Source organism: Rosa chinensis, chromosome 4 (assembly GCF_002994745.2).
Source record: "Rosa chinensis cultivar Old Blush chromosome 4, RchiOBHm-V2, whole genome shotgun sequence".
NCBI lineage: Eukaryota > Viridiplantae > Streptophyta > Magnoliopsida > Rosales > Rosaceae > Rosa > Rosa chinensis.
Window position 1 is genome coordinate 48402140 of NC_037091.1, and position 24657 is coordinate 48426796.

Below are 24657 nucleotides of genomic sequence, written 5' to 3' on the forward strand. Positions count from 1 at the left end.
ATCGGTATCCTAGACGGTATAGCATTCTGTGTGAGGTACCCGGAGAAAGTCACCAGAAACATCTAGTTAGTCCTAGCCAATTTTTTGGCATCAGCTTATCAGCAATTCATAACAGTGCAAGAGATTTACTAGTATTTACTATTTAGTAGTGACATGAGAGAACATAATTGGTGCATCTAATATGTTACATCGTTCTCACCGAAACTTTCCATCTGAAACAAACTTACGAAACAAGCCTTCTAAAACTATTAATTTCTTCTTTTGAAATTAGGAGCTGAAGAAACTAAATGGGGAGAGTGAGAGGTTTGCCATAAAGGCCCCCTATAGCAAGAAGACCATCCGCTAAGAAGTAAAACTCACCCAAAATACGGCTTAAAGCCAAACTAGTGTCAAACGAAGCCTGCATTTGTTTGTCACGAACAATCACTCTAATGAGCAGCAAATATAAGCAAGCACTAATTTAGGCCATCAATGCAATCAATAAGAATATTGCAATCATATAGCATTCAATCAATAATCTCAAAAGCCCTTTATAAAAAAGCATTGACCAAACCATCGATCTCTCAAAACACAAGTAGTAATTAAAACTCACCTGTCAATAAGTAGGAAATCAAAACTAGGACCAGTTGTACTGATCATGAGCATTATTTTGAACATGATCGATCAACACCACACACATATACACAGTCACCCATTATACAAACAAGTCCCAAAAGCAATTGCCCTGGCTAGCTCTGATCATCACATCATCATATGCCCCACAGTGCATGGCTTTTTCATAAAATCAACCATTCGAAACGACATGTGCTACCACCACGCAAACCCCTAATGCATGTCTAGCTCGCTTTGTATTTCAGGATTCAAATAATTGTAGGTGGTGGTGTCCTAGTTAGATACAGCATCAAATTGCTGGCAGCTGATAGGTCACACTGATAGCAACAACATGATCATCATGCCAAGTTATATGCAGCTAGCTCGAAATAGTACATGCATCTCTAATCGTATATAGGTACATGTTTCCTTGGATTCATATAGGGTTTAAGCTCCTGGGAATAACATAAAGAAGCTCGTACCAGTTTGGTTGGTTGTAATTATTTTGGTTCCTTTGAGACGATTTATAGCACATGCATCTCTAATCGTATATAGGTTCATGTTTCCTTGGATTCATATAGGGTTTAAGTTCCTGGGAATAACATAAAGAAGCTCGTACCAGTTTGGTTGGTTGTAATTATTTTGGTTCCTTACTTCCTTTGAGACGATTTGTCGAACAATCTTCTCCCTCTTTCTCAATATCTAGTTGCTCTTGCTTAAACATGTTTAAGATATTTAAACAAAACATCTCAGTAAATACTTCGAGCGGTAGCAATTGTCTACACCAGTAACACATGTTCTGCAGATTCTCAATTCAAACCATATATCAAACTTACCTGATCAATGATTGAAAGTGATAATGTATCGAAAAAAACAATTGAAAGTGATAATTAATCTGGAAACATATATATCTTTTCCTTTTCAATGAGTGCCCTTGATTTTGATGACTTCAGTTTAGCTTATAACCTTGATCTCATTTGAGTGGAAAGAGATGAGAATATGGACTTGAGGTGACAAATTGGGAATGGCCCCAACCGACTTTTTTCTGGTGATCGAGGCTAAACACTGCAGATTCTGGTACCTTAGTGGCCTACCCAGCCTGGCTACATATTCTTTTCATGCAAAATCGACAATATTAATACCAGTAATAGAATAGCAGAGTACAAATTTTTCTGTTTTTGCTTAAGTTTTGACATTGCATTTCTCCATCCATTCCATTGCCATAGTTTTCTTCATAGCTCAGACCCAACGAAAAAAAAAAAAAAGTTTTCTTCATAGATAAATTAGATTAAATTGGCAAATATTAGACCAACAAAAAGAAAAAGGGCAAATGCATGTGACTCTAACTCAACGTTGAAAATGCGTACACGCTTTGTGGAACTATGATTGCCCGTGACAGACATTGGTCCATTCCTATCTGAACTGGGGGCCTCTCTTAGATCATGAATCTCTTCACAGAAACTGATCATGGAGTTAATGATATGCAATCTAGTATTTTACAAAAAGTAGATTAACTAAATCTGAACAACTTTGTAGAAGATCTAATCAATAGTTTAATAATTAATACTCACAATCCCTTGTTGATTCTAACATCCACATTACTGTTCAGGGTAAAGCTATGATATGTTAACATTTCTCATACATCAACTATTTTTACCCCTTTAAGGACTCATGTTATCACTTTGAGGACTAATATTACTATTTTCAGGACTCATATGGTAAACTAAGAAAATTTACCACTTTAAGGATTCATGTTACTACTTTGAAGACTAATATTACTATTTTGCAGTGTTATAAAAAACGGCGCCTAGGCGCTGGGCGGCAGCAAGCCGACTCGAGTAATGGGTAATCGGAGGCATTGGGCGGACATGATTTAGGCGGGCGCCTGGGCGGGCTGGGCGGGTTGGGCGGGCGCCTAGGCGGGCTGGGCGGCCTAAGCGGCTAGGCGGTTTTAGGCGTTGAAATTCATCAGATGATTTAGATCTGAGATCTTAATTAATGATTTTCGAAGCAAATGGAATTCATCTTTACATCTACATTTGAGATCTCATTGAAACTTTGAATTCTGAAACACTTAATGACCTCATGTTTAATTGATCAAAAGATCTCAATGATCAATGCTTAGGACGATGAGGAGGAGGAGTTATTGATCTGGGATTTTGAGAAGGTAGATAGAATGAAAGAAAAGATAGACGAATTGAACTTTGTCTTTTAAAAAAAGAAAAAGAAATAGAAATTCTAGTAAATATAAACTTTTCTAAGCAGTTTTTAAAACTCTTTTTAAGTCTTTATATATAATTATATGATATAAAAATAAAATAAAAATTAAGAAAATAAAAACCGCCTAGGCGCTGCCTGGGCGCTAGTCCCCTGGCCACCGCCCGACTAGCGTCTAGCGATTTTTCGAACCTTGCTATTTTGAGGACTCATGTGGTAACTAAGAAAATTTATCACTTTAAGAACTCATGTTACTACTTTGAGGACTAATATTACTATTTTGAGGACTCATTTTACCACTTTTAAGGCAATTGTATGCATGTCATATGTTAACACATTGTAGAATTTTTCTACTGTTCATATATATATATATATATATTGTTGACAAAGATCAGATCTATGAAAAGTCTGTTGGATTCATGTAAGATCGGTAAATTGACCTCATGAATTTGATTTCCTTCTCGTAAGTTATTGTTTGTTCCCTCGTTAGGTAGAGTACCTCAAAAAGGTTACAAAGCATCCTGTAGACTTGTTTATTTATGAGAATACAAATACGATTCTTTAATATTTAAGCACTCATTTCTTCTCCAAAACAATATCTCGGCTCGCATCCATGATAAAATTTTCTTAATTCTGCCACGGTAAAAGTAACATTAATGCAAGTAGAATTACTTGGTATTTGTCTCTACTTACATCTTTTTTTCCTTTCTAGTGCTGATCAATAGTAGATAAGGTTATGCAGCTGCAATTAGTAATGTCCCTGTCATTACAGCTTCACCAGTTCTACCATCACTGATATCCCCACAAAACAAAATAAGATGAAATTTATGATCACCCAGATACTAGGCAACATCTCCAACATAGTTGCCACTTGCCACTCGGTTCCATATAATATTTCATAACACACAAGTTTAGGATCTTTCTGCAGGTAAACTAATTTACCCTACTTTAATTAGCATTATAATCTTCAAGATCAAATTTACCCTTCATTTCGGTGGTAAAATAATATCAGGGCACAGCAATATAGTAAGTATAAAATTGCCCTAGTTCACTAATCAGATTGGTCCAGCTCCTATAACGTGGCATGCTCTGACAGGTCAATATGCTATCTGCAATCTTTGCTTGCACAATTATCAAGTTCTGCGAGAACCAATAATAACCAATTATCAAGTTAAGAACGACTATCAAGTTAATACTTCCAAAAAACTGTCAGCAGACCATTAACAATAGTATTGTTAGTCCTAGAAACCATCACAATGGCATGTGTGAGAATGTGAGATAAATACACATATTAAAGCAACCCTTGAAACTGTGAAGGCCTCAAAAAAGAAAGAATGAAACCTTTAGTGTCCTGTCATGTAGAAAATTTCTTAATAAATGAAGAAAGTGAATGATGTCATGGGTAGGAAAAAAACCTAAAGAACATGTGAAGGGTTAGCTCACTGGAATGTATTGTTTTCTCTCTAATCTTTCCCTCCTTCACTGGCAACGGTCAATTTTTTGTCTTTAGCAGAAAACAAACAAAAAAGGGTCCCCATTGAAGCTTGGCTGGAGCAGAAGTCACGGGGTTGTTCATCTAAACCCAAGACTCTACAGGCAGTTCTTCTACTAGTACTATTAAATCTCTCTCATTATCTATATCTCCATGTCTTTCTCTTATCCCAGAAAACTACACCCTCTGTTTTTCTCTTATGAAAATGAACTTGCTTAGTGAATCGGTGGAAGCTGTAGCTAGCTGTTCTACTACTGCTTTGGTTTCGTCTCATAATCAAGAGAGATTAGACCTCAAGTCCATTCGGGCGGTTGTCATTTCAAGCAATCAATGCATTCTCAAACTCATAGCAAATGACAAAACTAGAAACTCTATAAGGGTGAGATGTATCTCCAAGCTTCAAAATCAGAAACAGGATTTCTTCGAATTCTCTGACCAGTCTGTCATATCAAATCTTTACTGGGGTATTGACAGCATAGAAGCTGCAATTACCGCCGAATGGCCAGAAGAGAAAGCCGCTCAGCTGAGGAAGGCAGAGCAGATGCTACAAGTGCCCGCGCTACTCGATGAGGATGGAGTCACAGCTGGAATTCCGAACAGTTATTTGGTGTGTTGCTCATACTTTTACCTCTCTGTTGTTCGAAAACTCCAAGAGGATGAGTGGCAGGTTGCACTGCATTTCCTACAGGCCGTGCTGGTCTCCCCGAGACTTGTTCAGACAGAATTTGCGCATGACCTTTATGAAAGTCTTTTCCCGACTTGCGGCGGTTCTGAAAGACAAGAAATAAGAGCGAGTAAGAGCTTGGAATCAATTGACAAGGATGAAGCAATAAGGCAGATGGCAAGGATATATAGAGATTGGTTGATGTATTATAAGGTCATGTTATATGGCGCGACTTCTCAGAGTCAAGGTGGAGGATACAGAGGCATTTTGTCCCCTGACAAAGAGTCACTATATTCAATGTAAGTTTTTCCAGATACAGCCTGTCATAATATTCACATGATAATTCAATCCAGCACAATTACTCGAACTATAGATTTTAATGTTGGAGGTCTTAAGTGGAATCCCAAACATATTATCAATGTACTACTCAAAAATACTTCCAACACCTATACAGCAGAAGATTCAAGAAAACACATTAATCTTCTGACCACAACTCTAGAATGAAAGACTCGGTTACACAATGGATTCACCGCCGTTGCTCTATTTATTCATGATTAGGCTAAAGAATTAATGATATTTACAGAGTTATTTGTTTCTTGTGAACAGACATGGGAAATCCACTAGGTCGGACTGTTCAAATAATATTGAGCATGACCACAGCTTGCACACTCAATGGAATGTAAGCCCTGTCCTATATTTGATGCTCTAATACCAGCATAATTCCCACATTTAGCATTAGTTTGAAAGAAGATCTTCTCTTATGAACTTCTGTATAGGTTGCAAATTTACATATGTAATCTCATTTCTGATACACTGGATAGTTTGCATAAACAAAACCTCTTTCCATTAATTTAACTTTTTTGCTATGTCACTCAATGCAGTATGAAAAAGTGCACCCTTTTGATCCTCAAGAAGATATTGGCATCGAAGATGAACTGAAACAATCCATCCACATCTCAGAATTTGAAGAATATGGGAAATCCAAAAATGATTTGAATCAAGCAACAGAGTTTCATGTTAAAACTAGAGAGCTCCAGAGGAATTCAAATATTAAAAGACTCCAAGATTTGCTGAATGACTCTCAATCAGACACACCAACTTCAGTGGATTCATGCTCTGATTATTCAGATTATGACATTGAGTCAGAGGTCTTTTCATTACTATCTTAACTAGGATATGCATGTCATATTATTCTGTCTCTGACTCTATTTTATATAACTAATATTATAGTAAATTTACGTAATTACTCAAGAACTATAATTGCATAGTGTTCTCACAGCTCTTTGTAAGCAGGTCATTGATGGTGGTGAGTGCTCAACCAGAGATGCAACAATAGGTGCAGATTTTTCCAAGTAAGAAATTTGTGACAGGTTTGGTGACACTTACAGTTACTCTACCTATGTTTATTTGTTTCTCTTTTGGAGACCTAAGCCTACACTAGATTCTAGACAACTTAATATCAGAACCTCAGTATTTTTTTCTTAATGCACTCATTGTACAGGAAACTGCAGGCTACTAGCTCCACATCAGACCCAAAGTACGAAGCATTATCTTTTTCACAAGTCTGTCAGGATCCAGTCCCTAACGAAGTCAGTCAAGTAAATAACTCTATGATTCTTTCGAGCAGATTCACAAATTCCATCAATGGTTTATTAACTATTTCAGAGCATAGAGATAAAAGATCAAAGACCCATCAGAATTTATATGTACAAAAGGAGTATGCATCTCAGCGGAACTATAGGATCAACCAAAGGGATCACCAAAGAAGTGTTGCAAGGAAAAAACATAGTTCTCATAGCCAGAAAAGCTCTATTGAACTTCGCTTACATTCCACAAAAGATTCGAAAAGTGAACTACTGAGTATTACTGAAAAAGCAATTTCAAAACTATTTCAGTGGGAAGGATTGGGAAAATGGGATGAAGATTATGCAGTAGAAGTTACAACAATATATCAAATACTATGCAACAAAAAAGGAGAGAAATGTGCTGTCTTGAAAGACATGATATTGGATCAACTGCTCATAGGTATTTCAGCTTCAAAGGAGGAGAAAGTGATAAGGGTATCAGTGTCTATACTAACTACTATTGTTGCAGCTAATAAGTCAGTTATCGAGGACATAAAGAAGAAAGGTCTGCAGTTATCTGATTTGGCAAGTGCTCTAAAAAGAAATGTTCATGAGGCAGCAATACTGTTTTATCTAATGAATCCATCTCCTACAGAAATTAAGACTTTAGAACTTTTACCGGCATTGTTGGGGGTCGTGTGCTCTCCAAACAGTTATAAGGGTAGGCCAGCATCAGTGCCAACACCTCTGACAGCATCACTAATGATTATTGGAGTTTTAGTATCTTCATTTGACCATGCCACAAATAATGTGCACTTGGCTGAAATCAGTTATCCCAATGTGCTGCATGGGCTCCTAGATGTTGCAAGAGATAGTAACATTGAAGAATTGATCTCCTGGGCCACTATTCTTGTCAAATGCATACAATACGATGGAAACTGCAGAAGATATATATCAAGATTAGCTCCAATGGCTCCATTTTCCCGTCTCCTAGAATGTAAGATGAAGCATGCCAGGTGCATAGCGCTGGAATTTTTTCATGAAGTTCTTTGCATTCCAAGGTATGAAAATATACATTAGATTCCAAAATTTTGTTCAGGTTTTATGATGACAATGCAAGTCAATTAGGAATAAAATTCGAAGTGCATGGTTTTCTTCTTGTGACCCAGAATACCATTTAAAGCTCATGCATTTAATGGTCTTGTTGCCAGAACTTTATGCATTCACATCACATGAGAGTTACATATGTATAACATCAGATCTACAATTAGTTCAACACTTTAAACAGTTGTAACTAAAATCTTTTAGATGACCCATAGTCAATCTTGTAATTTCTGTCAGAAAGTTTGGTCATATCATGTATCCTTTGATGTTTGAGGATCTAAGATGGAACTGTCAATTAACTTAGTTTGTTGCATGGTAATCCTAGTCATATATAAGGGTCTGCAACATCGAATTTTCATTTTGACAGGTCATCGGCTACTGCCTTGTTGCAGAGGCTGCAAAAAGAAGGAAGCACGAAGATTATGAACTCACTCATGCTTTGTGTCCAACAATTGCAACCTGAATACCAACTTTTGGCAGCAAATTTGCTGCTTCATTTAGATACACTAGTAAGTACTCATTTTGGAAATTATGTATAGGTAGGCATGTAGGAGCATTTGTTGGATAAATATCCGTAATTAAACCATGTGTTGTTAATGGAACTAATTGACATACATAATGGATATCTGCAGGATAACTCCTCCTGTAAGAGTGCATTTACAGAAGAAGCTATGCAGGTTCTCCTCAAGTTGGTCGCATCTGAAGAAGGTTCCACTACACAGCACTTATCTGCATTCATCTTATCAAATCTCGGTGGAACATATTCATGGGCAGGGGAACCATATACAGTAGCATGGTTGGTTAAAAAGGCAGGTGTGACTTCCTCGTATCGACGGAATATGATAAAAACTATCCATTGGTTGGATGATTGCTTAGAGGTGAGCTTTTAATCAAATATGCTGTAGTCTAATATTTAGACCTATCACTATAGTAGCACAAAGAACCAATAAAAGAATATGGCACGAATTTACAGGATTCTGGCACGGACTCATGGTGCAGCAAAATTTCCAGAAGCATCATTAACATTGGGAATCCTGTCTTTGATTCTTTAGTGAAGGGTCTAAAGAGCACAAGAAGGAAGGTTTCTAGGGACTGTCTAATAGCCATAGCGTGGCTTGGGTTTGAAATTGCAAAGAGTCCAGATATCATCAGAAATTCTGCCTGTGAGATCTTACTTAGTGGAGTTGAGCAATTTTTGCATCCTGGATTGGAGCTAGAAGAACGAGTTCTAGCATGTCTCTGCATATATAACTACGCTTCTGGTAAAGGTAATGCCCTATTGTGACTGATTGTACACAAAACCAGATTTAAACATCTTTAAGCGGTTAGAAAATTTACTGATTAGAAAGGAGTTATCTAAAAGTAAACTGCTTAGATAAAAAGCCACAAGATAGTCGGGCATATATCCAGCAAATAACATATCTCAAGAATTCTCAAATTAGCAACATAACAGTGAAGAGACTTACATTATTGCATGCAAACTTTAACAGTTTCATCATGTAGGGATGAAAAAGTTAATTCATTTCTCGGAAGGAGTGAGAGAATCACTAAGACGCTTGTCAAATGTAACCTGGATGGCAGAGGAGCTACATAAAGTAGCTGATTATGTTCTGCCAAACCGATCAGTAAGTACTCAACCTTGACTCAAGAGCGCGGGGATATATGTCATCATTTTATCTCTCTATTAAGAGTGCCTTAGATTTTGAAGGGGAAGAAAAACACCCTACACAAATTTCAGTCATTTATCTTTTCTTTTAATAAGAGCTGTCCTTTTATACTGTTAAGTAGCAAATGCAACTAAATAGTTAATAAGTATCACTGATTTGATCAAATCAACACAGTAGTATCTAACATTTTATATGGTTATCATAACAGATCCTCTATTGATTTATCATCAATAAGTCGTTTGTGTAATATCTACCATTAGTAACATATTCATGTAATAATGGTAAAGCAGCGAATTTCTTGTGTTCATACCCAAATTCTCGAGGTTGGAGTCAATTACAGTGGAGCTGTATGTGCCCTCATGTATTACAAAGGATTTCTTCATGGTGGCTACTCAGATGGTTCTGTGAAGGTAAGGATGAAATATCCTGTCCATCAGACACAACTGTTTTTGGTTATTGCACATCTATAATGTCATGTATTTTCTAACAAAAAAAGAAAAAGAAAAAAAGTTTGTGTAGTCTTGTTTCTTGGTCACAAGTCTACGTGCATATTCCATTCTAAAGCTAAGCTTAAAGATGGGTAGGTCTACTTATTAGGACCACGAGGCACCTTTACAACAAGCTGTTGGAAGCCAAAATGCTTAACTTTGAGTGGCATAAGAATCTAAACTAATACATACGGATGCATCAAATAGGTCTGGAACATAAAAGGTCAGTCAGCCACACTCGTATGGGACATGAAGGAGCACAAAAAGGCAGTTACATGCTTTTCACTACTTGAATCCAGGGACAGCCTTATAAGTGGATCACTGGACAAAACTATAAGGGTATGGAAAACTTTTCTTGCAGGAACACTCTTTTTTCTTCGCCATGATAGTCACACAAATAGATATGAACTTGCAACTGCCACCTAATTCTACAGGTCTGGCAAGTGGTCCGCAAAAAACTGGAGTGCATTGAGGTGATAGAAACCAAGGAACCAATTCGGCATCTGAATACATGCGGGGACATGATATTTGCAATTACCCGTGGCCATGGAATTAAGGTAATCAGAATGGTTGCTTCCGCTATTGGAAATGACAGTTATAAGTTACACCTCCTTGAAGAGAAGGAATCTAAAACTTTGAGCTGTCATTTAGACGTACAAAGACTAAAACATGGCAACTTAGGATCAACAAAGAATTCAACTAGAAATGACTTGCGTTTTTCCAGGTGATTGATGCATCAAGAAAGGTCAAAGATAATTGCACGAATAAAAAGGTAAAGTGTATGGCGGTGGTTCAGGGGAAGATTTATGCAGGTTGCAAGGATTCAAGCATACAGGTTGGTTTAAGATCAAAACTGATGCACACATTGGAACAGCATTAGGTGATATCTCACATTCTCACTGTTTTCAGGAGTTGTCTACAACAAGCAATCGGGCACAAGAGATCAAAGCAGCATCAAAATTTTGGAGGCTGCAACGGAGACCCATAAATGCAGTTGTCACATACAAAGATTGGCTTTACAGTGCAAGTTCAATTGTGCAAGGTTCAAACTTGAAGGTAAGGAATACACTTGGAATCTCACTCTTAAGAGAGAGAAAGACACCCACTGATTGAGAAGTACGTGCAGGAGTGGAAAAGACACGGCAGACCCCAAATGTCACTTAAAACCGGGAAAAGAGAAAAGGTGACGGCAATGGGAATAACGGAAGACTTCATCTACCTCAACTGCAACTCATCAACAAACAGCATCCAGGTAAGTTCAACTCTTCAAAATAAACAAGAACACAACATGTATTAAGGACCTGAACTCAGGAGCCAACTTTACGAAAGCAGATATGGCTAAGAGGGACACAGCAGAAAGTGGGCAGAATCTCAGCAGGAAGCAGAATTACGAGCATCCTCACAGCCAACGACATTATCTTGTGTGGTACCGAAACCGGGCTAATCAAGGTCTGTGCATTGCTCAAACATCCAATACCTCTAAAACATCCAACTACTTAGCACTTATTATTATGATTCTCTACAATGGAATTTATCCTAATTTTCGGATAATTTGAAAATAAAACAGGGATGGATCCCCCTATAGAACCAAGTTCATCAGCCAGCGCAAGCAGGTGTGAGAGAGAGCAAACGAGGATGGCAACGGTGGTTTTTTTTTATTCTTTTCTAAATTTAGAAAACTTTTTGCGTGCGAGTATGTAAAGAGAGCTACTGCGCCAATGCCACAATGTCATTTGATAAATGGAGAGTGATTGATGAGCATGGATTATGATAACAAGCTTCAAATAAAAGGAAACAACAGTCTAACCTTACAATCCGAATCTCGTAATAATCCGCATCTGCAAATCCAAAAGGATAAACGACGCCGTCGCATGGCATCGGAATTCGGAACTGAGCTAGCCACCCAATGCAAGCTCTGCGCTTTTATGAGAGAAATTCAAAATCTTTGAGGAGAGTAAAATTCGAAAACAGAAAGTGAGAAACAAAAGACCCACTCTTTGAGTAAGGGGCAGATAAGTAATTTGGACAAAGCTCTGGTTATAAAAGCAGAAGCAGAAGCAGAAGCAGAAGCAGAAGCAGAAGAAGAAGAAGAATAAAGAGGAGGAGATGGGGAAAGAAGTAGACAAGGAAGAGGAGAGAAAAGAAGCAGCGATAGCATCAACAGCAGTTTTACAGCCCAATTTCAAGCCCAGAGGCATAACCCAAGACCAGCTCTCCAAGTTTCAGGTACCCTCTTAGCAGCGATAGGAAAATTGTAATCTTTCGATGCTAATTAATGGAAATTGTCGGGAGAATTGGAGACCCAATTGGTGAATTTGAGTGCTTTTTTTTGTGAATGTCTTTAACTTTTGTGATACTACTAGTATAATTTGATCAAAACTGGGTTTGATTGACTTGTATCCTAAGTTCAAATTGTTAATTCTGGTATTTGGGTATTCTGTGGTTTCAACCTTAAACTTGTGAACTGGTATTGGAGTTTTAATGGGGATATTGTTGATTTATCACTTTGAATAGGTTATAGGAATCAATTTGGGAAATATGGTAGAAAATTTAGATAGCAATCGAAGGTGCACAGAAAAATTGAAATAGATTTGGCAGTACAAACTAGATAAAAGTGGCTTATTCTACGTAGATGCTGCAGACAATGCTGGAAGTTATAATTTTCTTCCAAGTAAAATTGGACCTCCTTGTCTTACTATGAGTGTCCATAGTTGGAACCATTTTTCCGGTCTGTCCAAGGTGGTGCAAGTGTTTGAAGTGAGAATTCAAATGCTTTTCTGCAGAAGATGTTGGATAAAAAATCTGGGTTTAGGGTTTCTTTGTTTAATGAACTTTCTTAGGCCTCTCTGATGTCATTTTGTTTATCACTGTTGAACACGGTAATTAATTCTGACTTCTTAAACTCTTGCACATTGTAGGAGCTGCACAGGAAGCGTTTACAGATAAAGTCAAAATCAAAGTTTGAAAAGAAACCAAAAGCTGGTACTGGAAAATCTCACCGCAAGAACCACAATCCAAGAGACTCGACAAATGAAGATTCAAGCGTAAGTGTTGAAGATTCAGCTGTTCCTAACTCTGAGAGCCACGATAATGGAAGCAGTTCTTTACCACAGCAAGAGGATGCACCAAAGAAGCGCCAGAAGTTACATTGGGGGCTCGACACAAAGGAACGTTGGGAAAGGAAAGCAAACATGTAGATATTTCCATCAATACAGAATGTGGCGTCCTGAAGCGGTGTGGTTTCAGAATTGCACACCAACTTTGCCATTTAATCTCAGATGTGGTTACAAGGTACTTGGGTAGCAAAATTTGAGGAAAAGTATCTACCTTTAATGCCAAGTACTTTAACCCTGCATTCCTGTACATTTCAGAAGTAGAAAACGGAATCATAACAGAAAACAAGCATTCATGTGACAGTTCCATGCGTATGCAAATTAACCATTGATGATGTTGAGTATTTTCCTTTTTCATTAGTAGTGAAAGTGGCAACTACTTTTTTATGTTACTTCTGTTGGGATGGTAGTTTGACTATTAAATGATGAATGCTATTACTAATTGGAGTACTTTTAATAGATTACTTCAACTTAGGATACACTATGCCACTGATAATGCAAGATCAAATCGTTTTACATGATCCATGAATGATTGTGCACATATTGAAAAGAATATTACAGGGCAGTTCATGATTTTGAGCTTGCTTCAACTTGTCAGTGTAGTTAGTTCAAGTATTCCAGATCTTACGGTTGTGGGGTTTTTTGTTGTTGATAAATTGACTCCAGATAACCTTAGCATATGGACAAACGTTTTTACTGTTTCTGTTTCATCGTGATCACTAACTAGGGAGTTCAAGTGCATGGTTGATTGAAATTTTTTGAATTGAGATGAGTTGGTTTTCACAGATAGGATGCAATTGCCACAGGAAAGAACATATACATGTAGTTTAAGCACTTCATATTCAGCACCTTTTTTTGAGAGAAAAGGCACTTTATATTAAGCACTTGATATAAATTTGATTACACATCAAGTACAGTCTGATCGTAGTGTACTGCAAAATATATGTACTTCCCCATTCCATTTTCAAGAATTAGAGTTGCTTAGTTTCGCCAAGATCGCTTTCGCCAGTTTGATTATGAAAGCGTCTTGTGTGTTTCAACACTGCTGCATATTTTAGCCACCAGTGCTTCAGGCAACCATTGTACCTACGTCGTTGACCTACATGCTTCAAACGCAATATAATCCTCTCTTTGCATTTGCTTAAATCTTTACCACCGAAGAGTGACGGGAAGACTGTGACCAGTAAAGAGTGAAGAGAGGACTGAAGCTTTTATACTTCATTGCTTGGACCTACATCTTTTGGTGTTGGCATTTTGAGCCAGCTCTCTTCAAAACCGGTTGCAGCTTGTATCATGTAGGACAATAGTAAAATGCTCTTGATTATTAGAGCTACAAGCCGCGATATTTGATATTATTAAGATTGTAACCACAATCAATTTTAATCCTATCATATTCAGTAATTGAAATTACCGTAATAAACCGAAGCCAATTCTTTCCGTATTGGCGGCACAAAAATAGAAAAGAATTTCCTCCCGCCAAACGCCGCTTGGAACCGTCTATTACTTGGGCTCTACCCGTGGGCCAACCCGATAACCCAATTATTGCACACGACGTCGTATCCATCAACACCACCGCCATAGCTGAAGGATTTTTCCCAAATAGACCAGGCACTCAAAAAGCCTCGACTACTCTTCTCTCTCTTCCTCTTCTCTGAAACCTCCAATTAGGGCTTTGGAGCCTTAAACCCTAGGCGCCATTCTCCGACGAAGAAGACGATGCCTGGTCCCACCTTAGAGATGGAGCGAGTAGAGCCACAGTCGCTGAAGAAGCTCACTTCCAAATCCCTCAAGCGAGCTCTCGATCTCTTCTCCCCCCTTCATAGCCAATTAGCTCCTCCCGATCCACAGAGGTACTCCCATTGGCTTCTACCTGTGTTTTTTCGAAAAGCTTAGCCTTACTTTTTGTTGCCTAAGAATTTTATAGCCTAATTTTCTCTGTATCTTTTGTCTCGCAGTAAAAAAATTCGCATGAGCCACAAGGTTAGTGAATTTTTTGTATTATTTTTTTGCACATTTTGAATCTGTGAGGTAAGAAGTTGCATTACAATAAGAATTTTAATGAATTTTTAGATAAGCGTCGAGTATGGAGGAATTGTACCCACTGCTAGTCAGAAACCCCCTCGCCCAGCTGATTCTGGTGCTCCGAATCGGGGACCATCGGGGCCTTCGAATGCCCTTGCCCTTCCAGGTATTGTTTGTCGAAATTAAAATTTCGAGGGAATAAGAAACATAGCTTGAACCAACCATGTGAAAATAATGTGTGTTAGACAGAGTTTAATTACAATGACCTGGTGGAATTTTACAATACTTGATGAAAGAAACAGCCTATTTCTATGATCTTTTAGATTTGAGGATGTAGGGAATGTTCAGTGTTGTTTTGTTGAGAGGTTACATCTATATGTGTTTTTGACACTGAAACTTGCCATAAAATCTTTGCTTGGATGAACATTTAACTATTCATGTGTGTCTTGTAGACTCTAGAAATATAAAGACGGAAGCAGCTCAAAATGCTTTGGTGGTTGGTCCATCTGCACCAAAGGCACCGTAAGTAGTCTCTTTCTTTCTTGCTTTCCAGTTCTGTTATTTTGCATTATCTTTAGGAAGATTGTAGACCTCCAACGATGTCTCTTGTATTTGTTTTTTAATTGCTATATGTTGCCAATCATTTGCCCTCTTCTCTAATATATTTTCATGTTGTCCTACTATACATCTTTGATCATGTTTTAGATTCTATGGAGGTTTTAATGTTGCTTGGGCGCATGGGTTTTATTCTGATTTCTAACTCAACACACATTTGATTATGTAGTGACATGTGATTTGTGCTTGTTTATTGCCAGGAATAATATTGGAATTTCGGGTAAAGGCACTTTAGTGGTTTCTGCTCCAGGATCATATGAAAGGTTTGAGCTTTGTCCTTCTCTGAAATTGTTGATGCCTTTATAGTATCCAAGTTAATCTGGTGATTACTTTCTTTTACATTATTTTTCATTCGAAACTGCAATTCATGTGTAATAGCTTTGAACACTTGGGATAAGTAGCGTATTATGCATTTCTTGGCTGTGCTATAGTTAACAGAAATATAAAACTGCAGTGTAAGGTAAATCGTAGGAATTTTTACAAAGACAAAATTATTCAGAGTTGGATGTACTTGAAGAGTAAAATATTTGTTACTATGTAATATTGATACTTTAATATCAATCTGCTTAGAATGGTTTCAGTCCCTTTGGGTCAAATACCTTTCCTGGTTAAGTTTTAGGCATGTTTTGTCATGAAGGGTTAGACTTATAGTAGTTGGCACTAAGTTATATGCTTCCAAGGTGTTGTAAGATTGAAGTTTCTATTATTTTCTTGCTGAGATATTATAGGGCAGTAGAAATTCTAAACGTTATAAGGTGCATGATGCTTTATACTATCTTCTTGCATTTTCTCTAATTATGAGGTTACAACTATGAAAATAATTCCATTTGTCGATATAACTGTTAATTTTCTATTTTATAGGAACCCATCAACATCAGCTATAATGGAAAGAATTTCCAGTAGATGGCCACGTCCTGAGTGGCATGCTCCTTGGAAGATTTACAGGGTAAGAATTTTGCAGTTGTTTAGTTGGAGAAGGGAAACCAGTGAGACTTATGTCTGGATAATATCTAATTTCTTATTGGATGGACATGATCAGGGACCAAAAGTAAAATTCATGTTATAACAGTTCCCACCTCTGTTGTTTTTGGTCCTTGGTTAGTTTTCATTTTGTTGTCCTTTGAATGGCTGTTTTTTGTCTAACAAGTTGATAAGACTGACCTGGACTGTGCACCTCTTTGTTGGATGAATATGAGTTGCATTCACTTGTACGGCATTGTGAAATTGTTCCTTTTCGTTGTGTAGGTCATCAGCGGCCACTTGGGATGGGTACGCTCTATTGCTTTTGATCCAAGTAATAAGTGGTTTTGTACAGGCTCTGCAGATCGTACAATAAAGGTATGAAATTTATGCTTGTTCATCCAAGTTGGTTTATCCGAGTTGCATTATGTGTTGATCACATGTTAATTCTTCCATAAAGCAACTCATAAAGAGGGCTGACCCCTCTCTAGGACTTTTTGTAAGATCAGTTGCCCTTTTTTTGTTTGTTGTTGCCCTTTTCCTTTTTCTTTTTTTATCTCCTCCATTTAAATTTTTTTTTGTTGGTCTTTTGTTGTTATGCAAGTGGATGAGGTAGAGATTAAAATGTTTCAGTAAGATTGAAGCCATTAGTTTTATTTTTATAATTTATTTTTTGCCCTTTCATGGAAATCTTATGACATTTGCTTTATTTTATATCTTTTTGATTATGTTTGTTCTGATTTTGTTGACAGATATGGGATGTAGGAACCGGAACACTACAGCTTACACTGACGGGACATATTGAGCAAATACGAGGTTAGTTTCTCTTGAATTGTAGCTGCTGACATTGTGCGATTTTGGTCAACTCGAATTATGTTGTATCTATGATTGTGTTGGTAACAATAAGGGCTTTGGTGTTTGCAGGCCTTGCTGTTAGCAGCAGGCATACCTATATGTTCTCGGCTGGTGATGATAAACAAGTCAAATGCTGGGACCTTGAGCAGAACAAGGTAGGAATTTCTATTAAACCAACTTTTTATGAGCTTAATATGTGTTCTTTAAATAATGCTTTAAATAATGCTGGTTATTACAACATATAATTTTTGCAGGTTATCCGTTCATACCATGGTCATCTAAGTGGTGTTTACTGCTTGGCTCTTCATCCCACTCTCGATATATTACTAACTGGGGGTCGTGATTCAGTATGCCGGGTATGTATAAGTTCAATATAGATCATGACCTAACATAGTGAAGGAAAGCCACAGAGTGTAATTATTACTGTAATTTGTATCAAGAGTGATAATATCTTTGCTTTTATGTAATTGTATTTTCAGGTCTGGGATATTCGTAGCAAGATGCAAGCTCATGCATTGTCCGGGCATGATAACACGGTTTGCTCGGTTTTCACTCGGCCAACGGTATAAAGATCCTTTTTGTCCTTTATTCTTTTTTCATTCCTATGCATATTCTGATTGTAGTGAGAGTATGCATATGGCCGTAAGTTTATACAATTCAATTTTACTTTTCCTAATGTTATCTGACTGAATTGGATCCGTTTTTCTTTCATTTTGGGCTTTCTGTAACCTTATTTGCACCCTGATTACATAATGTTTACGTTTTGTGTTCTTCAGTTTACATAATTCTATATGGATTTTGATCCCTGCAATCCTTGGATCTTATTCGTTTCCTATAGCACGTCTGATATATAAGTAGCAGAGAATAGAATTTAATGTGACTCTAAATTTCTATTTTCATGCTGGACGTACAAATAAGGATAAAAGCCTTTTTCTCTGTCAGTTATATATTTCTAGGTGCACTTTTTTCTTCATAAATTCACTGTTTCTTATACTTTATTATCTGATATTTCCAGGATCCACAAGTTGTTACTGGCTCTCACGACTCAACCATCAAGTTCTGGGACCTTCGATATGGTAATCTTGTTCTGTCATTTACTTGAGCATTCAAGCTCATTTTAGTTTGGTTTTGTTTCTTCCTAACTAATTCTAAGCATCACTTTATATTCCTGCAGGAAAAACGATGTCAACCATCACACACCATAAGAAATCTGTACGTGCAATTGCGCAACATCCTAAAGAGTACGTGCTAGTACATGTGCACTTTTTTACATCATGGAATGACTTATTCTGCCAGTGTCTGCCCTCTTAAATTGCATGCTTTGCTATTGTTTCTAAACGTGTTCTGTTCTCTAGGCATGCTTTTGCATCAGCATCAGCCGATAACATTAAGAAATTCAGCCTTCCAAGAGGGGAATTTTTACACAACATGCTGTGAGTATTTGCCTAACATCTTTACATATAGTAAATTTTATGTGAACTGAATTAGTTGTCTAGTGATTTTCATTATTGTTAATAATTGTTAAATTTATTTGATGCTTTGAGCAGCTCTCAGCAGAAAACCATAATTAATGCGATGGCTATCAATGAAGAGGGAGTTATGGCTACTGGAGGTATGGGTTATTTTTATTATTAGCTGCTAGTACAATAAGGATGATAGTAGTTGTTTCTTCTTTTCATAAGGTAATTCTAATTGTTTGCTGGTTGTTTTATTTAAGGTGACAATGGGAGCTTGTGGTTTTGGGATTGGAAGAGTGGTCACAATTTTCAGCAATCACAAACAATCGTACAGCCTGGTATAATTGTTGTTGTGTTTTGTCTATATGTATTTTTCTTTTCCATTATTTTTGGGGTTTGGCTGTAGCAAGAAGGTAGCTAACACCTAGAAATGTTTTATTACAGGTTCACTGGATAGTGAAGCTGGTATATATGCACTTTCCTATGATGTTACTGGTACGAGGCTTGTTAGTTGTGAAGCTGACAAGACGATCAAAATGTGGAAACAAGATGAAAATGCCACTCCAGAAACTCATCCTATCAATTTCAAGCCCCCTAAAGATATCAGACGGTTCTAGTGGTTCTAGCATCAATCCTCTGCTGTTGCTCTGCTTGGTTATTGTAATGAACTGCACCAACCTTCAGATCGCTGACCTTGAGAGGCTAGTAAGAATTGACAACCACCAAGACAAAAGGAGGGCCCAGTAGCCATTGCTTGTTTTTTATGTCCTGTAATATTGCTTCGTAGTTCTAATCAAAATTGATATTCCTGGCTACGAGATAGAAATTTTTGTTGTATTATGTTCATAAAGTTGAATGTATCTCAAAGAATTGGCTGAATTTGGATTTGGAATGAATTATTGTGAAGCACTAGAAATTTATTGTTTATAGGAACTCGGTTTTGGCTCAACTCTTGGAACTTGGAAGAGTATCCTTTCCCCAAAAAAAAAAAAAAATTGTGTTGGGACTTGGGACTTTGGACTAGGGGGATTTAATGTTTAATGCGCACTGTCCGGATGTCCTGCAATGGGATTTGGCCGTTGCTTGAGATGCAATACTGTTTAGATCAATGCATCAAACTCACGAGCAATGTGCAAAGCTAAATTAACTAATTTAAAGCCATGCATCCCTGGCGGTTCAAGTAAAGAAACTAAATGCGCGATCTTTCTTTTCTTGCTGAAACCCTTAGGCCTCGTTTGGTTCACGGAAGGGAAATCAATTCCCTTATCTTTCTCGTGGGGAAGGGAAACTAAAGTTCCTGTCAGATTTCCTTTTCTGTGTTTGGTAAAGTAGGGAAAACATTCATGAAAGACAATTTGATTTCCCTTCCGATGTTTGGTTGGTGCAGGAAAGAAAAGTAAAAATATATCAATGTTTCAATAATACCATTCTATTTTAAAATAAAAACAACCTAGAATGAATTTTCAACACTACCAAGAGTACTCAAGCAATTAATGCTAGGGTATTATTGTCCAAAATTATTACAATTAATGCTGGGAAATGGGATGGGAAACTCAATCCCATGAAGTTTGAGTGAAATGAGTTTACCCCCAACTTTCCCCTATGTGAGGAAAACATTTCTGGACTTTGTGGTTACCAAACAAATGAAAGGAATAACTTTCCTTTCCCAAGTCTTCAAATCCGTGAAACAAACGAGGCCTTATCTTGTGCAATTCTCTTACTCATTGCCTCATTTTTACATTTTCTTTTTCATAATCTAATGGTTTGTGCACTTTGGAATGTACCATTGTTTTCTTTTTTCAAGGGAAGAAATATTGTCATAGAAAATCATCTTATACTAGTTGAATAGGGCGTTAGAACATTATAATTGTGGTCTTTGATTCACAGTGATAAAAATTGTACACACGCCAAAACATAGGGTAAAATTATCAAGTTTGTTCTTACAACAATTATTGAAAAAAAGAATTCATTTGAGACAATTAGATAATTATATGTTCTCACAATAACTCATCACGTGACTTATATATGAGGAAATTAAATGAGGATAATGGAATGACGACACAATAACTCATACTTATATATGAGGATAATGGAATGACAACCCGTACAACCTATAATAAAAGTGCATTCTACAAAGTTGACAAAACAGTTACATGCTCTCACAATAACTAGTCTCTACAAAATATTTCTCCCATAAATTATAGCCAAAAGCGTACGATCACCACGTTTATTCTGACAAAATCTTCTATTAGTTTGTTTTCATTTTTTGTTGTTGAAATAATTAGTTTGTTTTCATTACAGGAGCTAGAATTTTATAGTTGAAAATTTTGAGTATTAATCAATATGGTATGCTTGCATCGCCTTAGACAATACTTTATATTGAGAAATTAACTATTTGCTCAGATTTTTTTTCACCATTAAAATTATAACAAATTATTGTGCCCCGCCATCATTTATGCTCACCTAAGAGACTGTTAGAGACTTAGAGATAAATACATCTTAACTACATGTATTAAATTTAAAAGCTGAAATTATAACAACTTGAAACTGTATATTTATTTTCAACCGTCAAATTTACTTGTCTCTTACAATTTCTTAAAAAAATTATCCATTTAGTGAGCAGCCATTTTGCATGTCATAATCGTAGTTTGATAAAACCCTTTCACTGAATTCTTACGGTAATAAAATCGGTCAAAATTAACTTTCTCATTTTATAAACTTTACCAAACATTACCAAACATTACCTTTTGACATTTCCACATATAGCTGCCAAAATCCAGTGGTCGTCCTTAGTAATTAATAAGCACGTTTACCTTAACAGCCAATATCCCAACAAAAGTGCACGCGCCTTGGAACGATTATACGGCCATTTTTCATGCATGGAAGTCCCCCTGTACCGACCACTTCGTGTCTTCCACCCCAAAATTTTGCTTCTCTTTCTCCACATTACCGTACACTCTCCTCCTCCTCCTCCTCCCTCTCTCTCTCTTTCTTTTTCACTTTCAACCTTTTCTCTCATATCCCAAAACTCGGCCACATCCAAATAGTATCCGAAGCTATGAACTCCGATCAGTTAGTTCATAGAACCCACCACACCCACACCCACAATGAAGACCTACAAGACACCCCCATCCTCGAATCAACCCCGCAAAACAAGCCTCGTAACCTCTCCATGAACCCAATCCGCTACATGCTTCGCGAGCAGCGCTTCCTCTTCGTCCTCATCGGTATTGCCATCGCCACCCTCTTCTTCACCGCCTTCCCCTTATCAAACCCAGAGCTAGCATCCTCCTCGCTATCTTCCCCGCTCCTCCATGACCCGACCCGAGACTCGAGTTTCTCGTCCGGGTCGTCTGTCGCGCCGACCCGGCGGGTTCTGTTGGAGGGTCTCGAGTCGATGAATGTGGGCGGGAAAGTGCCGCTGGGGTTGAAATCGAAGAGCCAGAGGATTGTGGTGACTGGTGGGGCTGGGTTCGTTGGGAGCCACCTTGTGGACCGTTTGATTGCGAGAGGGGACAGTGTGATCGTCATTGATAATTTCTTTACGGGTCGGAAAGAGAACCTGGCGCACCATTTCGGAAACCCCAAGTTTGAGCTCATCAGACACGACGTCGTTGAGCCGATTCTGTTGGAGGTTGACCAAATCTACCACTTGGCCTGCCCTGCCTCTCCTGTGCATTACAAGTTTAATCCGGTCAAGACTATTATATCCTTTCCTTATTTGTTTTACGTTTTTTTTTTTTTTTTTTTTTTTTTTTAATTTCGACGGTCGGGACAAATCATGTGACAATGTTGGCACATGAGTTATGTTGCATGACTAAATATTAAATCACACCACACATTTCTAAGTTTGGTGTGAAATTTAATGGGGTATGTTATGGCGGTTTTTGTTCTTATATTTGGTCATGTGTTAGTTACGTACATAAAAAATAATTAGCCACAAAAAAAGATATGGGTTGGCTAAAAATGTATAACAACGAATGTGACCCTTTATTTTTTTTTGGGGGAAATACAAGTAATGTCCAATGATGATTATGGTGAATGAAATGTGATACATGTTAATGGTTGGGGTCCTTGACTTGGTGGTTCACAAGACGAACGTGGTGGGCACACTGAACATGCTTGGACTAGCCAAAAGGGTGGGTGCACGCTTCTTGCTCACAAGCACCAGTGAGGTCTACGGTGACCCCCTGCAGCATCCCCAGGTTGAGACCTACTGGGGCAATGTCAACCCCATCGGTAAGTAAACCAATTCACTAGCATGACTTAATTTCACCTGCTTTGACCCGAGTAATCCCTCATTAATATTTCTCTTAAAATGCTTAATCTTTCTTCTATACAACTCATGAAGAAGACTAATGAAGTTAAGATCCACGATAATAATGATAATAAAAGCTGGTTAAAGTTTGTAGAATGGTTTGTTTTGTTGTATAATTTTAACATTTTGATTCTTTGCATGATTATATTCCGAATGGCAGGTGTAAGGAGTTGTTATGATGAGGGAAAGCGCACAGCAGAGACATTGAGCATGGACTATCATAGAGGCCTTGGCATTGAGGTTATATATACTTTCTAGGACTTTACTGTTACATTTTTTTTCACTGTAATTTGTTTCTATGACCTAACAGTGAAATGCAACAAGCTAAACAAAAGTATATGATGAATCGCAGGTGAGAATTGCCAGAATTTTCAATACTTACGGACCACGAATGTGCATTGATGATGGCCGTGTTGTTAGCAATTTTGTAGCTCAGGTGAGCTCCTATAGTAATTTTTGCACCTATGATGCTGATCATAACTTTGTTTTCAATGTACATTGTTGTCCATCCACAAATTTAATGTCATTGTGTCTATGAATTACTCAGGCATTAAGGAAGGAGCCATTAACAGTTTACGGTGATGGCAAGCAAACCAGAAGTTTCCAATACGTTTCTGACTTGGTACATTTCTTTTCTCTTTGCTTCCAGTACAGTAATGAGGTTATAAGTTTGTAAGGATGGTAACTTTGAAGTTTATTTTAGAGCTTCTGCGTCCCTTTCTAACAAAAAAAAATTTCTAGATCCGTCACTGCTTGTAAGAGTGTTATGTCAGTGTGTATGTCTGCGGACTTGTAGATTCATGGTAGATATAAGTAATATTACTTAGGATTTTGTTATGTATGCCAATGTCTGATTACAGGTGGAGGGACTAATGCGGCTGATGGAAGGGAATCATGTAGGACCTTTCAATCTTGGAAATCCTGGTGAATTCACCATGCTAGAACTTGCTCAGGTATGGAGAGCAAACAATTCCACCGCGCGCGTAGTCAAATTGTATACTGATTTTGTGTTGATGTCTAAATTCACATTGTTTGTATAGGTTGTACAAGACACCATAGACCCCAATGCAAAGATAGAGTTCAGGCCAAACACAGAAGATGACCCCCATAAGAGGAAGCCAGACATTTCAAAGGCAAAAGAGCTTCTCGGATGGGAGCCTACTGTGTCTCTCAGAAAGGGACTTCCTCTCATGGTCACTGACTTTAGACAGCGCATATTTGGCGACGCCAAGGACAACATTGCAGCTGAGGCAGCTTAATCTATAATGTTTGCATAAATCCATTGATTACTTTAATTTCACATATAAATGATGAGGAAAACTGATATATAGGAAAAAAAGATATAGAGTTGGAAAATAAAGTTAGAATAAAAAGGAATTTTCTCATAGATATATGTAACGTTTACTCCATAGGAATAAAAACTTGGCATGCAAAATATGCCAATGGAGTCCAGTTTGTTCTGAGAATGGTATATAGGGATAAATGCTTTTGTTTTCTACATGTTCTTCTTTTTTGTTCTTTTTTTTTTT

At 37.5% G+C, this 24657-nt stretch overlaps 4 protein-coding genes across 5 annotated transcripts; all 4 read left to right on the top strand.

Moving 5' to 3' along the window:
• The first annotated feature begins 4264 nt into the window (after positions 1-4264).
• LOC112197835 (putative E3 ubiquitin-protein ligase LIN-1) lies at positions 4265-13293 on the top strand. 2 transcript variants are annotated; one of them, XM_024338723.2, is made up of 18 exons: positions 4265-5263; positions 5571-5643; positions 5846-6112; positions 6258-6316; positions 6466-7590; positions 8001-8142; positions 8266-8511; positions 8607-8901; positions 9137-9258; positions 9588-9710; positions 9996-10127; positions 10223-10345; positions 10513-10623; positions 10698-10844; positions 10915-11040; positions 11121-11237; positions 11356-12014; positions 12707-13293. In XM_024338723.2, the coding sequence occupies exons 1-17, from the start codon at positions 4500-4502 to the stop codon at positions 11371-11373; spliced, it is 3990 nt and encodes a 1329-aa protein (XP_024194491.1). In that variant the 5' UTR covers positions 4265-4499; the 3' UTR covers positions 11374-12014; positions 12707-13293. The 2 variants fall into 2 exon arrangements, with proteins under 2 accessions (XP_024194491.1, XP_024194493.1); XM_024338725.2 differs by having other exon boundaries at positions 4267-5263; positions 9591-9710.
• LOC112199458 lies at positions 11895-12985 on the top strand. Its single transcript, XM_024340475.1, has 2 exons — positions 11895-12014; positions 12707-12985. Exons 1-2 carry the CDS (start codon positions 11895-11897, stop codon positions 12983-12985), a joined length of 399 nt encoding a protein of 132 aa, XP_024196243.1.
• Positions 13294-14480: 1187 nt separating the features above from the next.
• On the top strand, positions 14481-19759 carry LOC112200141 (protein pleiotropic regulatory locus 1). The gene is made up of 17 exons (XM_024341153.2): positions 14481-14751; positions 14857-14881; positions 14972-15089; positions 15376-15445; positions 15739-15801; positions 16400-16484; positions 16784-16876; positions 17251-17314; positions 17423-17508; positions 17608-17709; positions 17833-17916; positions 18369-18429; positions 18528-18594; positions 18709-18786; positions 18901-18965; positions 19071-19148; positions 19255-19759. Exons 1-17 carry the CDS (start codon positions 14618-14620, stop codon positions 19425-19427), a joined length of 1446 nt encoding a protein of 481 aa, XP_024196921.1. The 5' UTR covers positions 14481-14617; the 3' UTR covers positions 19428-19759.
• Positions 19760-21649: 1890 nt separating this feature from the next.
• On the top strand, positions 21650-24594 carry LOC112199459 (UDP-glucuronic acid decarboxylase 4). The gene is made up of 7 exons (XM_024340476.2): positions 21650-22516; positions 22902-23049; positions 23289-23368; positions 23481-23564; positions 23676-23750; positions 23989-24081; positions 24169-24594. Exons 1-7 carry the CDS (start codon positions 21686-21688, stop codon positions 24385-24387), a joined length of 1530 nt encoding a protein of 509 aa, XP_024196244.2. The 5' UTR covers positions 21650-21685; the 3' UTR covers positions 24388-24594.
• Positions 24595-24657: the final 63 nt, after the last annotated feature.

Excerpts from the sequence above, each read along its gene's own strand:
- LOC112199458 (XM_024340475.1), top strand. The coding sequence starts at position 11,895 with ATGGGGAAAGAAGTAGACAAGGAAGAGGAGAGAAAAGAAGCAGCGATA. Across the intron at positions 12,015-12,706 it reads ACCAGCTCTCCAAGTTTCAG|GAGCTGCACAGGAAGCGTTT; the intron begins GTACCCTCTTAG and ends TGCACATTGTAG.
- LOC112199459 (XM_024340476.2), top strand. The coding sequence starts at position 21,686 with ATGCATGGAAGTCCCCCTGTACCGACCACTTCGTGTCTTCCACCCCAA. Across the intron at positions 23,369-23,480 it reads ATAGAGGCCTTGGCATTGAG|GTGAGAATTGCCAGAATTTT; the intron begins GTTATATATACT and ends GATGAATCGCAG. Across the intron at positions 23,565-23,675 it reads TTAGCAATTTTGTAGCTCAG|GCATTAAGGAAGGAGCCATT; the intron begins GTGAGCTCCTAT and ends TGAATTACTCAG.
- LOC112197835 (XM_024338723.2), top strand. The coding sequence starts at position 4,500 with ATGAAAATGAACTTGCTTAGTGAATCGGTGGAAGCTGTAGCTAGCTGT. Across the intron at positions 6,113-6,257 it reads ATTATGACATTGAGTCAGAG|GTCATTGATGGTGGTGAGTG; the intron begins GTCTTTTCATTA and ends CTTTGTAAGCAG. Across the intron at positions 9,711-9,995 it reads ACTCAGATGGTTCTGTGAAG|GTCTGGAACATAAAAGGTCA; the intron begins GTAAGGATGAAA and ends TGCATCAAATAG.
- LOC112200141 (XM_024341153.2), top strand. The coding sequence starts at position 14,618 with ATGCCTGGTCCCACCTTAGAGATGGAGCGAGTAGAGCCACAGTCGCTG. Across the intron at positions 17,509-17,607 it reads GGGACCTTGAGCAGAACAAG|GTTATCCGTTCATACCATGG; the intron begins GTAGGAATTTCT and ends TAATTTTTGCAG. Across the intron at positions 18,430-18,527 it reads GTTCTGGGACCTTCGATATG|GAAAAACGATGTCAACCATC; the intron begins GTAATCTTGTTC and ends ATATTCCTGCAG.